The 16,566-nt window shown below is 38.4% G+C and overlaps 1 protein-coding gene across 1 annotated transcript in view; it reads left to right on the forward strand.

The window, feature by feature from the left end:
* The window catches only part of thoc6 (THO complex 6), an 87,863-nt gene that overhangs the window by 65,637 nt on the left and 5,660 nt on the right, over positions 1–16,566 (forward strand). The window contains exon 7 of the mRNA XM_053776761.2: positions 16,257–16,366. Within this exon, the coding sequence (XP_053632736.2) occupies positions 16,257–16,366 (110 nt within the window). The remainder of the gene's footprint in view (positions 1–16,256; positions 16,367–16,566) is intronic.

Raw genomic sequence — 16,566 nt, forward strand, 5'->3', positions numbered from 1 at the left:
CCGGTGGCATTGTTTACCAGCCAGCCTCCGCGGTAACATCCAAGCATACAATCGGAATATTTCGTATTATTACAGTGTTTTCGGTGCTTTTTCTGGAAAATAAGTGACCATGGGCCCCAAGAAAGCTTCTAGTGCCAACCCTACAGCAATAAGGGTGAGAATTACAATAGAGAAGAAGAAAAAGATCATTGATAAGTATCGCTACTATTGGTGGTACAGCTGCTGCTGCTGCTGCTGCTGCTGCTGCTGCTGCTGCTGCTGCTGTAGCATCGTCTGCTGCTGCTGCTGCTGTAGCATCGTCTGCTGCTGCTGTAGCATTGTCTGCTGCTGCTGCTGCTGCTGTAGCATCGTCTGCTGCTGCTGCTGCTGTAGCATCGTCTGCTGCTGCTGTAGCATTGTCTGCTGCTGCTGCTGCTGCTGTAGCATCGTCTGCTGCTGCTGTAGCATCGTCTGCTGCTGCTGTAGCATTGTCTGCTGCTGCTGCTGCTGCTGTAGCATCGTCTGCTGCTGCTGCTGCTGTAGCATCGTCTGCTGCTGCTGTAGCATCGTCTGCTGCAGCTGTAGCATTGTCTGCTGCTGCTGCTGCTGCTGTAGCATCGTCTGCTGCTGCTGCTGCTGTAGCATCGTCTGCTGCTGCTGTAGCATTGTCTGCTGCTGCTGCTGCTGCTGTAGCATCGTCTGCTGCTGCTGTAGCATCGTCTGCTGCAGCTGTAGCATTGTCTGCTGCTGCTGCTGCTGCTGTAGCATCGTCTGCTGCTGCTGCTAGTAGCATCGTCTGCTGCTGCTGTAGCATCGTCTGCTGCAGCTGTAGCATTGTCTGCTGCTGCTGCTGCTGCTGTAGCATCGTCTGCTGCTGCTGCTGCTGTAGCATCGTCTGCTGCTGCTGTAGCATTGTTGCTGCTGTACCACCGTCTGTTGCTGCTGTACCACCGTCAGCTGCTGCTGCTGCTGTAGCACCGTTGTTGGTGTGGCTTATTGAGAATACCAAGAAACAATTAACCCCAGAGGATTTGCCACCCAGGATAACCCAAAAAAGTCAGTGTCATTGAAGACTGTCTAACTTATTTCCATTGGGGTCCTTAATCTTGTCTCCCAGGATGCAACCCACACCAGTCGACTAACACCCAGGTGAACAGGGAAAAATGCCTGGAACTAGTGCTCATATTGGTGAATTTAAAGCCAGCAAAGGTTGGTTTGAGAGATTTAAGAATCGTAGTGGCATACACAGTGTGATAAGGCCTGTTCTGGAAGAAAATGCCAAACAGGACCTACAGTACTCAGGAGGAAAAGGCACTCCCAGGACACAGTGTCTCATCAGTCATTGCTGCATCTTCAATAAAGGTAAGTGTCATTTATTCTTCATTTAGTAGAGTAGTACATGCACAATATATACTGTGCATGTACTACTCTACTATTGTGCATGTATCCTTCTCTTTGTGTGTGGGAAAATGTATATTTCATGTGGTAAAATTTTTTTTTTCATACTTTTGGGTGTCTTGCACGGATTAATTTTATTTCCATTATTTCTTATGGGGAAAATTCATTCACATAACGATTATTTCGCATAACAATTACCCCTCTTGCACGGATTAAAATCGTTAACCGGGGGTCCACTGTATACGATATTTAAAACATCCCAGAGAGGTAAAATGCACATTCAGTACACTCATTATTTACCTTAAAATGTGTATTCTTAATATAGGAAGAGAGGTGAGTAGTACAGTGGACCCCCGCATAGCGAACGCCTTGCATAGCGAACATTCCGCATAGCGAACGCTTTGATCGCTAAAATTTTGCCCCGCATAGTAGACAAAAACCCGCTCAGCGAACTTCGTCCGAGACGCGTCCAATGTGCGGCCTCAGCCAGCCTCACATGTGCCGCCTGTCCCATTGTTTACCAGCTAGCCTCCGCGGTAACATTCAAGCATACACTCGGAATATTTCGTATTATTACAGTGTTTTCGGTTCTGTTTGTTGAAAATAAGTGACCATGGGCCCCAAGAAAGCTTCTAGTGCCAACCCTGTGGTAAAAAGGGTGAGAATTAGTATGGAAATTAAGAAAGATTTTGAAGGGTTTGGGGCTAACCCTGAGAAGCCTATGCCAGTTGTGGAATCCATTGTGCCTACTTCAAAAATTAAGGAAATGTGTGCACAGTGGGTTGAACTGCAAACCTTTATGGATGAAAATCACCCTGACACAGCTGTTGCAAGGCGTGCTGGTGACTATTTCAATGACAATGTTATGGCCCATTTTAGACAAATCGTAAAGGAACGGGAGGTACAGAGCTCTATGGACAGAAAGAAGTCCAGTGACTCTGAAGCTGGTCCTAGTGGCATTAAAAGAAGAAGGGAAGTAACCCCGGAAAAGGACTTGCCTCCTCAAGTGTTAATGGAAGGGGATTCCCCTTCTAAACACTAACACTCTCTCTCCCCTCCTCCCATCCCATCAATCATCACCAGATCTTCAATAAAAGTAAGTGTCATGTAATTGTGCATGCCTTTTTCAGTTTGTGTGTACTAAAATTAACATTTTTTTGTGGTAAAAAAATTTTTTTTTCATACTTTTGGGTGTCTTGCACGGATTAATTTTATTTCCATTATTTCTTATGGGGAAAATTAATTCGCATAGCGAACATTTCGCATAACGACCAGCCCTCTTGCACGGATTAAGTTCGCTATGCGGGGGTCCACTGTATTTACATGTATTTGTATAAAGTCAGTGTATGTAGCCGGTAGGTGTAGCCTGGGCTACACCTACCGGCTACCTACGCTGTGGCCCAGAGCCATATTATTAACATGGACATGCCTTGTTCACTGAATTTAATCATTTCTAACAACTACCTTTAGATGCCATCATAAACGAAGGTAGAAGTAATGAATAATTCATGCCGAAAATTGTAAACAAAAGCGGAGTGGGGGAGTGGCTGGGCCAAACGCAGATTCATACACGTTTTCTGATATCTGAACAGAGAAAACGTAATGTTGTCCCTCCACCCGGCTCCACAAGTATTATTATCAGAGCATATAAAATATGCAATAAATGCCAGACAAGAAGTTTACACTAACTTATATTAAGTTAGCAATAGAAGTAGGCATTAAAAACACAATAAAAGGTAAGATACACACAGAGTACACTTACTACTTACCTTAAAATATTAATATTAATGTGTGATAGGTGAGTGGCAGGGTGTTTATTGAATAAAATCAGAATGGCACACTATCATCTTCTAAGGTCGATCGACACCATGCCTAACCCTTCTAGGGTAGGGTAGGTGCCTGAGCCCGACCTTGAAGCTCACAAGACTGTCATTCCCATTAGCCCCCTTGGGGCGGGGATGGCAGACCAGAGGGGACAATTGGTCCCAAAGACGAGGGGGTACTTGTGCCTCCTCCCATGGGAGACTTCGGTCTCAGACACTCCCTAAAGAGGGAGCCAAGGCCGGGCCACCACTTGGTAAAGGCCCGGGCCGGGAGAATACCGGTGAATCTTTAATAATAATCATCCTCTAACTTGGCACTTAAAGCAAGAGGCTTACGACTTCTCTTTTTATTACAGCTAACCTTAGATGCCATCGTCAATGAGAGCCAACTAGTTAACGAAAGAGTAAACGAGAGAGAGAACGAGATACAGAGTTGAGACAATGTAAGAACACAAACTGAACAGGTAGTGGACGATCACTTGGTCAGGCGAAATAAATGCGTATTAATGTGTGTCTACTTTTAGTTCATTCGCGTACGTTTGTAAGAGTTTGTAAAACATTTACCTCAATATTTTTTTATTTTAATAATAATTACCTCACAATACAAATACTCTTACATTGTGTACAAGTTGTACAAGTTAGTACAGAATAAACAAACAGCAACACACCATTTTTAGAGTGAATGAAGATAATAATATTAATAATAATAATATTATTAATAATATTATTAATATTAATAATAATAATAATAATAATATTAATAATAATAATAATAATTATTATTATTATTATTATTTATTATAAAAAGCACTAAACCCACAAGGGTCGTGAATTGCTATACATAGAGTAAAGGCATACGAAAAGAATATTTTTCTACAGTTACCACCCAGTGTTTGACTAGAGAAAACGTAATTCTTCCGACACTACCTACACAGCTGCTTTGTAAACAAATCTCATATTTACATCAATTTTTATTCTGAGTGTATGTATCATGTTTATATGCTGTGTAATGGATTTCATATATAATTTTGAGGAAAATATCATAGATGGATTAATGAAAATGCCTATATTGATGTAAAATAAGACATTTAGTGTGCCCAAGAGTGATTATTATCATGTAGTATTGGCGTCATGAGTAGAGAGAGACTTAGCAATTTTAATGTGTACCTGCACACCAGCACAGTGTGTAAGTATATTTAGGTACAGGTACACATAAGTATAATTATCAGAGTACATATAAAATATGCAGTAACTTTAAAACACTTGAAATTTTGGAGTTTCCTGACATAATAGATGTGGTCACGGAAAATGTAAACAAACCGGGTGGGGGGCGCCGTATCTGAAAGACCGCTTGCCGTATAGCAAATTTTGGTCATAATTTGACATCGCCGCATTAGCGGAATGCCATAAGGCGAAACGCCGTAAAGCAGGGCCTTACTGTATAGGTGAAGACATGATCTCTGTGGCCACAGTGGTGGTGGCGGCCAGCTGCCTCACTCTATGCTGCTGCCTTCTTCGTTTCTCTAGCTTTTTTCATAGTTTCTAATCGCTTCCTGAGCTTCTTGCTGATTGTATGCGAATACTGTCTCTTTGGGTGAGGCATTGTGTAAGAAATTTGTACAATACATGTATAAGACAAAATTACGCATCCCAAGGGTCTGCTACGGTCACTCAGAGCGACACACCTCCTCTTCCTATTAACCCTTGGTTCGCACTACGATAGCAGTAATCTAGAAGTACCTACAGCCACCCAGAGGGTTACCAGTTTGTATTTTGAAGCATTTGGCACAAAAGTATGAAAAAAAATTACGAGGAATGTCTAAAAATGACAACATATAATTAATATTGCTATTGTATTTTTATTATTGTATTATTATTATTATTATTATTATTATTATTATTGTTGTTGTTGTTGTTGTTGTTGTTGCTATTGTTGTTATACGTAATTATTATTATTAATATTCTTCGTACGTACGTATTATAATTACATGTATTATTAATACATGTACATATGTATTAACCCTTTGACTGTTTCGGTCGTATATATACGTTTTATGCGCCACTGTTTCGGACGTATTTAAACGCGTAAATTCTAGCGGCTTCAAATCAAGCAGGAGAAAGCTGGTAGGCTCACATGTGAGAGAATGGGTCTGTGTGGTCAGTGTGCACCACATAAAAAAATCCTGCAGCACGCAGTGCATAATGACAAAAAAAAAACTGACCATTTTTTTGGATTAAAACGCCAACTTTGAGGTGTAATTTTCCTATAGTATTTATCGTTGTATTCTTGTTTTCATGGTCTCACGTGATAAAATGGAAAACATATTACAGGAATCGAGATGATTTTGATTACTTGATGAAAAGACCTTGAAATTGAGCTTAAAGTAGCGGAAATGTTCGATTTTTACCAATGTTCAAGAGTAAGCAGATCGAATCACACCTCCAATACACGTCAACTGGGGAGTCTAATATTCTTTCACTAGTGCACTGATATTATTTATACCATTTTTACAATAATGCATAATCTGCATAACAGTAAATTTTGTATTTTTTGTATGAATAAAAATTCAAAATAGAAAGCAATAGTAATATAAGAGGGGCCTAGAGATGTGATTAATGAACCGAGGATATGTTATTTTAGTGCCAAAAATGTCTACATTGTTTATTCTGAACCCTATTTTGAAATTGGCATCTTTTTTATTTTGTGCAAAATTGGCCAAATTGCCAATTTCTGACCACTTTATTGGGTAGTTCAAATCAGTAAATGGGCAGTTTCTTGTACTCAACTGATAGAAAAAATGGAGTTCTAAAGAAATAGCTGTGAGTTTGGTCAACTGGAACAACGGAACTGGTCAAAAACAGGGCTCAAAGTCGGTGAAATCGCCAATGCGTATGTTGTCGAGACCGCTAACTTCATGGGAGTGTAATTCCGTGAGTTTTCAACCAAATTTTGTACTTTTGGTGTCATTACCATCGGGAAAAGATTCTCTATCATTTCATAAGAAAAAATAATTTTTTTTTTTTTTTTTCAAAAATTTATCAACATAGAATGACAGTTTCAGAAAGGGGCTTGCAACAGTCAAAGGGTTAATAATAATTATACAGTGGACCCCCGGTTTACGATATTATTTCATTCCAGAAGTATGTTCAGGTGCCAGTACTGACCGAATTTGTTCCCATAAGGAATATTGTGAATTAGATTAGTCCATTTCAGACCCCCAAACATACACATACAAATGCACTTACATAAATACACTTACATAATTGGTCGCATTGGGAGCTGATCGTAAACCGGGGTCCACTGTATACTGTTATTATTATTATTATTATTATTATTATTATTATTATTATTATTATTATTATTATTATTTTTTTTTTTTTTTTTAACAAGTCGGCCGTCTCCCACCGAGGCAGGGTGACCCAAAGAGAAAGAAAATCCCCAAAAAGAAAATACTTTCATCATCACTCAACTCTTTCACCTCACTCACACATAATCACTGTTTTTGCAGAGGTGCCAAGAATACAACAGTTTAGAAGTATATACGTATAAAAGTATGCAACATATCTCTCCAGACTGCCAATAATAATAATAATAATTATTATTATTATTATTATTATTATTATTATTATTATTATTATGATTTAGGGAACTGGAGCACACATCCAGTTCCCTAGATCAAGAGCCCATCACCACATACATACTACTACTAATAATAATTATTATAACTAATAATAATAATAATTATAAGATAATAACAGTAAGGAGAAACTTCAAAAGGCTGCCAGTAGTTGGCACCAACATCAGCAAAACATTGGTAACCACTACTAGTACATTTTTCACCTGTCTAGACTTAAGTAGTCTTTTTTTTTTTTTTTCAACAAGTCGGCCGTCTCCCACCAAGGCAGGGTGACCCAAAAAAGAAAGAAAATCCCCAGAAAGAAAATACTTTCATCATCATTCAACACTTTCACCACACTCGCACATTATCACTGTTTTTGCAGAGGTGCTCAGAATACACAGTTTAGAAGCATACACATATAAAGATACACAACATATCCCTCCAAACTGCCAATATCCCAAACCCCTCCTTTAAAGTGCAGGCATTGTACTTCCCATTTCCAGGACTCAAGTCCGACTTTATGAAAATAACCGGTTTCCCTGAATCCCTTCACTAAATATTACCCTGCTCACACTCCAACAGATCGTCAGGTCCCAAGTACCATTCGTCTCCATTCACTCCTATCTAACATGCTCACGCACGCTTGCTGGAAGTCCAAGCCCCTTGCCCACAAAACCTCCTTTACCCCCTCTCTCCAACCCTTTCAAAGACGACCCCTACCCCGCCTTCCTTCCCCTATAGATTTATATGCTTTCCATGTCATTCTACTTTGATCCATTCTCTCTAAATGACCAAACCACCTCAACAACCCCTCTTCTGCCCTCTGACTAATACTTTTATTAACTCCACACCTTCTCCTAATTTCCACACTCCGAATTTTCTGCATAATATTTACACCACACATTGCCCTTAAACAGGACATCTCCACTGCCTCCAGCCACCTCCTCGCTGCTGCATTTGCCACCCAAGCTTCACACCCATATAAGAGTGTTGGTACTACTATACTTTCATACATTCCCTTCTTTGCCTCCATCGATAACGTTTTTTGACTCCACATATACCTCAACACACCACTCACCTTTTTTCCCTCATCAATTCTATGATTAACCTCATCCTTCATAAATCCATCCGCCGACACGTCAACTCCCAAGTATCTGAAAACATTCACTTCTTCCATACTCCTCCTCCCCAATTTGGTATCCAATTTTTCTTTATCTAAATCATTTGTTACCCTCATCACCTTACTCTTTTCTATGTTCACTTTCAACTTTCTACCTTTACACACATTCCCAAACTCATCCACTAACCTTTGCAATTTTTCTTTAGAATCTCCCATAAGCACAGTATCATCAGCAAAAAGTAACTGTGTCAATTCCCATTTTGAATTTGATTCCCCAAAATTTAATCCCACCCCTCTCCCAAACACCCTAGCATTTACTTCCTTTACAACCCCATCTCTAAATATATTAAACAACCATGGTGACATTACACATCCCTGTCTAAGACCTACTTTTACCGGGAAGTAGTCTCCCTCTCTTCTACACACCCTAACCTGAGCCTCACTATCCTCATAAAAACTCTTTACAGCATTTAATAACTTACCACCTATTCCATATACTTGCAACATCTGCCACATTGCTCCTCTATCCACTCTGTCATATGCCTTCTCTAAATCCATAAATGCAATAAAAACTTCCCTACCTTTATCTAAATACTGTTCACATATATGCTTCAATGTAAACACTTGATCTACACATCCCCTACCCACTCTGAAACCTCCTTGCTCATCCGCAATCCTACATTCTGTCTTACCTCTAATTCTTTCAGTTATAACCCTACCGTACACTTTTCCTGGTATACTCAGTAAACTTATTCCTCTATAATTTTTACAGTCTCTTTTGTCCCCTTTCCCTTTATATAAAGGGACTATACATGCTCTCCGCCAATCCCTAGGTACCTTCCCCTCTTTCATACATTTATTAAACAAAAGTACCAACCACTCCAACACTATATCCCCCCCTGCTTTTAACATTTCTGTCATGATCCCATCAGTTCCAGCTGCTTTACCCCCTTTCATTCTAAGTAATGCCTCACGTACCTCCCCCACACTTACATTCTGCTCTTCTTCACTCCTAAAAGATGGCATACCTCCCTGACCAGTTCATGAAATTACTGCCTCTGTTTCTTCCTTAACATTTAAAAGTTCCTCAAAATATTCTCGCCATCTACCTAATACCTCCATCTCCCCATCTTCTAACTCCCCTACTCTGTTTTTAAATGACAAATCCATACTTTCCCTAGGCTTTCTTAACTTGTTTAACTCACTCCAAAATTTTTTCTTATTTTCATTAAAATTTCTTGACAGTGCCTCTCCCACTCTATCATCTGCTCTCCTTTTGCACTCTCTCACCACTCTCTTTACCTTTCTTTTACTCTCCATATACTCTGCTCTTCTTATAACACTTCTGCTTTGTAAAAACCTCTCATAAGCTACCTTTTTCTCTTTTATCACACCCTTTACTTCAACATTCCACCAATCACTCCTCTTTCCTCCTGCCCCCACCCTCCTATAACCACAAACTTCTGCCCCACATTCTAATACTTCATTTTTAAAAGTATTCCAACCCTCTTCAACCCCCCCACTACTCATCTTTGCACTAGCCCACCTTTCTGCCAATAGTCACTTATATCTCACCCGAACTTCCTCCTCCCTTAGTTTATACACTTTCACCTCCCTCTTGTTGTTGCCACCTTCCTCTTTTCCCATCTACCTCTTACTCTAACTGTAGCTACAACTAAATAATGATCCGATATATCAGTTGCCCCTCTATAAACATGTACATCCTGGAGCCTACCCATCAACCTTTTATCCACCAATACATAATCTAATAAACTACTTTCATTATGTGCTACATCATACCTTGTATATTTATTTATCCTCTTTTTCATAAAATATGTATTACTTATTACCAAATCTCTTTCTACACAGCTTAATTAAAGGCTCCCCATTTACATTTACCCCTGGCACCCCAAATTTACCTACTACTCCCTCCATAACATTTTTACCCACTTTAGCATTGAAATCCCCAACCACCATTACTCTCACACTTGATTCAAAACTCCTCACGCATTCACTCAACATTTCCCAAAATCTCTCTCTCTCCTCTACACTTCTCTCTTCTCCAGGTGCATACACGCTTATTATAACCCACTTTTCACATCCAATCTTTATTTTACTCCACATAATCCTTGAATTAATACATTTATAGTCCCTCTTTTCGTGCCATAGCTTATCCTTCAACATTATTGCTACTCCTTCTTTAGCTCTAACTCTGTTTGAAACCCCTGACCTAATCCCATTTATTCCTCTCCATTGAAACTCTCCCACCCCCTTCAGCTTTGTTTCACTTAAAGCCAGGACATCTAGCTTCTTCTCATTCATAACATCCACAATCATCTCTTTCTTATCATTTGCACAACATCCACGCACATTCAGACTTCCCACTTTGACAATTTTCTTCTTCTTATTCTCTTTAGTAATCTTTACAGGAAAAGGGGTTACTAGCCCATTGTTCCTGGCATTTTAGTTGACTTTTACAACACGCATGGCTTACGGAGGAAAGATTCTTATTCCACTTCCCCATGGATATAAAAGGAAAAGTAATAAGACCAAGAACTATTAAGATAAAATCAAAGAAAACTCAGATGAGTGTGTATAAATAAATGTGTACATGTATGTGTAGTGTGACCTAAGTGTAAGTAGAAGTAGCAAGACATACCTGTAATCTTGCATATTTATGAGACAGACAAAAGACATCAGCAATCCTACCATCATGTAAAACAATCACAGGCTTTCGTTTTACACTCACTTGGCAGGACGGTAGTACCTCCCTGGGTGGTTGCTGTCTACTAACCTACTACCTAGAACTTGTACAATATGTGTGTATATGCTTGATTGTGCTTAAGCATTTAATGATACTGTAGTCATGATTGTGTGTATTCCTACATAAAATATGGTTATATTGCAGTTACCAGGAGATGACAGTTCTCAGGAACAGTTTGTGGTTGTGGGAGCACTGCAGTCTATTAGTCTATTAGTATGTATTAGGTTAAGTCTGCCTGAAATGCCTCGGCATGATAGTGGCTTTCTTTGCTCCAATTATATTATGATATGTAAACACACATTGTAATCCTTGCAAAGAAATAAATATTTTATTTATTTATTTATATAAGGAACCTCCCTTGAGGGGAAAGCTTGCATCCTGAAATTTCCTTCATATCCAGAAGCAAAAAATCGACTGAATGATGGTTTGCATCCTGAAAAATTTGCATGGTGGGGCATTCGTAAACCGAGGTTCCACTGTATAAACTACTGAAGTCTAGACAGGTGAAGAGTGGTAGAATACAAACAGTCACTATTCACTCTATTGTTAATATGAGGTAGTACAATTAGAGTATACAGTAGGGCCCCGCTTTTCGGCGTTCTGCTAATACAGCGATCTCAAATTATGACCAAAACTTTCTATACAGCAAGCGGTCTTTTAAATACGGCATGAGCCACTGAGTTTGTTTACATTCTCCATGAGCAAATCTCTATTATGTACGTATTAATAATCACTCTTGGGCACATTAAATGTCTAATTTTACATCAATATAGACATTTTCATTAATCCATCTATGATATTTTCTTCAAAATTATATAAGAAACATGATACATAGCATATAAACATTTTATGTTTATATATATGGAGGTGTGGTAGCCGGGCGGAGGAAAAACATTACGTCACTCCCCTCACTACGTAACACTTTTGTTTACAATTCTTGGCATAAATTATTCATTACTCTCCCTTTGTTTGTAATGGCATCTAAAGGTAGTTGTTAGAAACGATTAAACTCAGTGAACATGGTATGTCGATGGTAATAATATGGCTCTGGGCCACGTTAAATATCGTGTAGCTATGTAGGTAGGTATAGGTATGTAGCCCAGGCAGACTACATACCTACATTGTTATTATAACTGATAATTATATGTATGTGTGCCTGTACCTAAGTATGCCTTCACTCAGGGCATCATTCCTTCTAAAAATGGTGTTACATGAGAATGGGAGTGTTTCTCTTTATTTATTCTACTGTATCAACGTGGAGACAACCTATATACAATGTAAAGTGACAAAAACCAGACACATTCGCCTGGTTTATTTACATTACGTGTGGGTGGGGTGGGGAGGGCTTCCCTGGCTGGATTCTATACTTCCCAAACCTGACTTCCTACAAATAAAACTCACCTCTCACCCTACATTAAGACTACAAATATTTTAAGGTAATTAATGAATGTACTGTATATGTATTTTATCGCTCTGTGTGGGTGAGGTGGGCTGACTTGGCTAGCTACCATACCTCCCAGACCTGACTTCCTACAAATTAAACTCACCTCTCGCCCTACATTAAGACTACAAATATTTTAAGGTAAGTAATGGGTGTACTGTGTGTGTATTTTACTTTTTATTGTTTTTAATCCCTAGTTCTATTGCTAACGAAATATATGTTAGTGTAAACTTGTTACCTGGCATTTATATGCATTTATAAGTGGAAAAAAATGGCGTTCTGCTTTCTGGTGATGTCTGCTTTCCAGCAGTAGCCTGAAACCTAACCAGCCGTATAAGTGGGGCCGTACTGTATATCATGTTTCTATGTTATTTATATTGTATATTATGTCATCATATTAGATCAGTTGTGATAAATAAGCCTTAGAGTTGATATTAGCGTTAGTATATTGAAGTGTTGTGTCCTGCCTCCCAAGAGCAGGAATTCCTCTGGAACGGATTAATGGCATTTCATTTAATTTGAATGAGGAAAATTGATTGATATACATGTATGAGAAAATTGAGTTACGAGCTAGGTCACGGAACGGATTAAACTCATAAGTCGAGGTTCCACTGTAGTTTGCAATTGCAAGCATGTGGGATGCAACCACATTACCATATGAGGGTCACTTCCAGAAATTTCAAACAACTATTACTTGGTAAGTTTGAATCTGATTTTCATTTTTTTTTTTTTTTTAACATTTAAAATTGAGGCTGAATTTTTTTGGTAATTTTTTTTTTTTCCAAAAAATATTTTGGCACTACAGTACAATTTCATTTTACCCTGTTGGCAGTTTAATGGTTAAACAAGACATGTATTTGTCAGTCAGAATTAATTGGTATGCAGTTATTTGTGTAGAATGTTCAGAAGGGCATAAAGCTGGTTGTACCAGATGCTAAAGTACTGCGACAATGAAGGCACAGAGCTTTAGATAAAGATGATTTGAGTGCTTTTTATGAACTCTTTATTAAGAAATTAAAGCTTAGTAGGTGGATGTGTAATAGTTAAGAACAGGAGGGCCTCATGCATTCGGTGCCCTCTTTGTGGTGGTCCACATTTTCGCTGGCTTTCAATTGAGCCATTGTTCGTTGTGTTCGGTGCTCTTACCACTTTTCTGCTGTTTTCGCACATCAGTTGCATAAGGGAAGGGCGACTGGCACCACATTTTAAGGTAAGTATTGTATGTACTGTGTATTTATTATACAGTGGTCCCTCGCTTTTCGTAGTTCTCGGCAATCGTAAATTTCGCCAATCATAGGGGTATTTTCGTATAAACATGGACTCGCTTTTCATAGGTTGACTCACAAATAGTAGTTCATCCGGGAAACGTACACACGGTGTGAGCTGGGGCGGCCTCTCTACCAAGCCAGTCTGGAATTGTTTACCAGTGAATGAAGGTCCCCTCAAGTGCTCCTACGAAATATTTCATAATATTCCACTCATTTTAGTGCTTGCAATTACTAAATAAGCTACCATGGCTCCAAAGAAAGCTCCTAGTGACAAGCCTGTGGTAAAGAAGGTGAGAAATATGTACAGTGACAAAGTCTTGGGCCATTTTAGGGAAGTGTTAAAGAGACGTCAGAAACAGAGCTCTCTCCACAGTTACTTTGCGAGACAGGACTAGAGTGACTCTCAAGGTGGTCCTAGTGGCATTAAGAAACAGAGAAGAGAAGCAACCCCAGAGAAGCAGTTGGTACCTGAGGTGTTGCTGGAAGGGGATTCCCCTTCCAAACTGTAAACAATCCAATCTCTCTCCTCTTCCAGTCCCCCATACACTAAGAAGAATCTCCAATAAAGGTAAGTGTTATGCTGTTAATGTTTCATTCATCATTTCCCATTGTATTGTTTATGTACTATATGTATATTTCATGTAAAAATTTTTTTTGTTTTAATACTTCTGGGTGTCAGGAACGGATTAATTGTATTTACATTATTTCTTATGGGGAAAATTGATACGCAAATCGTAAATTTCGTTTTTAGTAGCTCCTCCAGGAATGGATTAATTACAAAAAATGAGGGACCACTGTACTTCACTTTTTTTAATGTCTACTTTTCAGGCATCTTAGACGCATTCAATAATGAAAAAATGCTCTTTTCCACCTGCTGGTGATTTTCGCTTACCGCATGGGGTCGGAAACCTAAGAGCACTACAAACGGGGCCCTCCTGTACTCTAACAGATTTGGAAGAAGTATTAAGGATGTATTTTAATTGCAGTTAAATAAATTTCTATGAGAAAATAATTGTAAATACAGCACATGTATAGAATGCTAAGCAAATTAGCTAAAAATATTTTAAGTCTTATTGGAATTATTTGTGTTATTACTAAAATCCAGAACATTTTGTCATACCTGGTATACCTGTTTATCCTCCTCTTTTTTTTAACAAATGTCATATCTTACTAAATTTCGTTCTGTACATAATTCAGTTAGAGGGCCCCACATTGTTATTTTCCCCTGGCACTCCAAATTTGCCTTCTATGTCCTCTCCGATAATTTCTGTCCAGTTTAGCATTTAGGTCACAGAATTATTCTCTCATTTAGTTCAAAATTTAAACTCCCTAAATATTAACTTAACACCCGTCCAAAATCTTCTCTTCTCTCCACTCTTCTTGCTCCTTGGTGCATACACTTATTGTAACCCAATTTGTACCTCTCTCTCCTTACATAATTCTTGAGTTTAAACATTTATAGCCCTACTTCCTTTCCACAGTTCATCATTTAATATTACTGCCACTTCTTCTGATTTAATCTCATTTGCTCCTCTTCATTGATATTCTCTCACCCCTTTTAGCTTTGTTTTGCTTAGTGCTAGGACTTCCAGCTTCTTTTTACTTGTAACAATCATTCCTATCATGTCTTTATTGCAATTTTGCATGGTCAAACAACTGAACTTTGCAGTTTCCTCATCTATCTTTTTAATGATTTGCCAGGCCACAATTTAAATGTAAACTTGTACTAGGTAATGTATGTTACATATGTTTTTATTTTTTACTGTTGAATTAGCAGTTCTGAATGACCCTCACAAGTTAAGCACTTTTATGAATACAGTCATCCCTACAAATTCACAAGAAGCTACTTTCTAGAGGTGCCATGAAACTAAGATGCATGAATAATACAGAATTAAGTCTGCATAAATTTGCTTTCAGATTCAGGTTTAGTTTGCACTTTAGACTTGATATTTGTAGTATGTCACACTAATATGGTCAACATTGACATAGGAAATAATGACGAGAATAGAGAGAGATTTGGGTGTGTGAGTTGGATAATGGAAATCTGCAAAATAAGAAGCCCACAAGTTTATGGCGACAACTATACCATATTATAGTACAGTGCGTGCCCTAACTTACGACATTAATACCTTCCAGAAAACTTATCATTAATTGATATTTCAGTACTTGAAAACTATTTTCACATAAGTAATGTAAAATAGATTAATGCTTTCCTGAGTCCTAATTTTCCATATCTAATATCAGTTATTCTTATTCCCATAAGATTTTTTACCCAATCCTTTACCTTCCATATGCTCTTTTAATTTCATATACATCATCTCAAGTATTGTAGCATAAACAAGGCATTTCTGGAACATTTACATTAAGCCACCAGTCAAAGCACTGTCTTCAGTGAATGCTCCTCTTAGACGTTGGTACGTGTGAAACCCTCGTAAATCAGAGCCTTACTGTACAGGTGTCTCACCAATTATAGTATAGATGCATTCCAGCTGTAAGCTTGATCAAGCTGCAAACACTTGAGTGTGCATACTAAGAATCTTCAGTACTCTTTGTAAACCATACTGATCACATGGTGAATGTATGCCACATACACAGAATTTCTGATGGAAATAGAGCACTGCAAAATAATGAATGCACAGAAAGTGAACGAAACCTGTACTTTATTATTGCAGTTAAATGGAATATTTGTCTTATTTTTCAAATAAATTCTCATCTTTCCTGTCTTAGCCTATGACACTCAGTTTAGTCATGTATTTATTTATCTATTCTTTTAAACCACTTTACATCAGCTTATATTTTTTTCCTCATCAGTTATTAAAAACACTTTGTTTTGTGGTTCTCAGGTGTATTACCTCACCTGTGTGTATGCAGCATGGCCGGAGTGGTAACAGCTCAGCTCCCGTCTTCCTCTCCCTGTATCTACACTGTCAATGTGGCTGATAAACCCTTCACTGTATGTATTAACTGTAGTTTAGAAAAATGCTTTGTTATATGCATTTCTTTTTAAAATTTATCTTCTGAATATAGAGAAGAGTGTGTCTACTGTTCATGATTCTACTGTAAGTTTCCCCATTGTATTGGGCAGTGTATTAGGAATAACCACTTTCAGGAGTTGGGTCACATTGCACAGGCATGCACATGTATATATGTATA

Source organism: Cherax quadricarinatus, chromosome 1 (genome assembly GCF_038502225.1).
Source record: "Cherax quadricarinatus isolate ZL_2023a chromosome 1, ASM3850222v1, whole genome shotgun sequence".
In the NCBI taxonomy this organism is placed as follows: Eukaryota; Metazoa; Arthropoda; class Malacostraca; order Decapoda; family Parastacidae; genus Cherax; species Cherax quadricarinatus.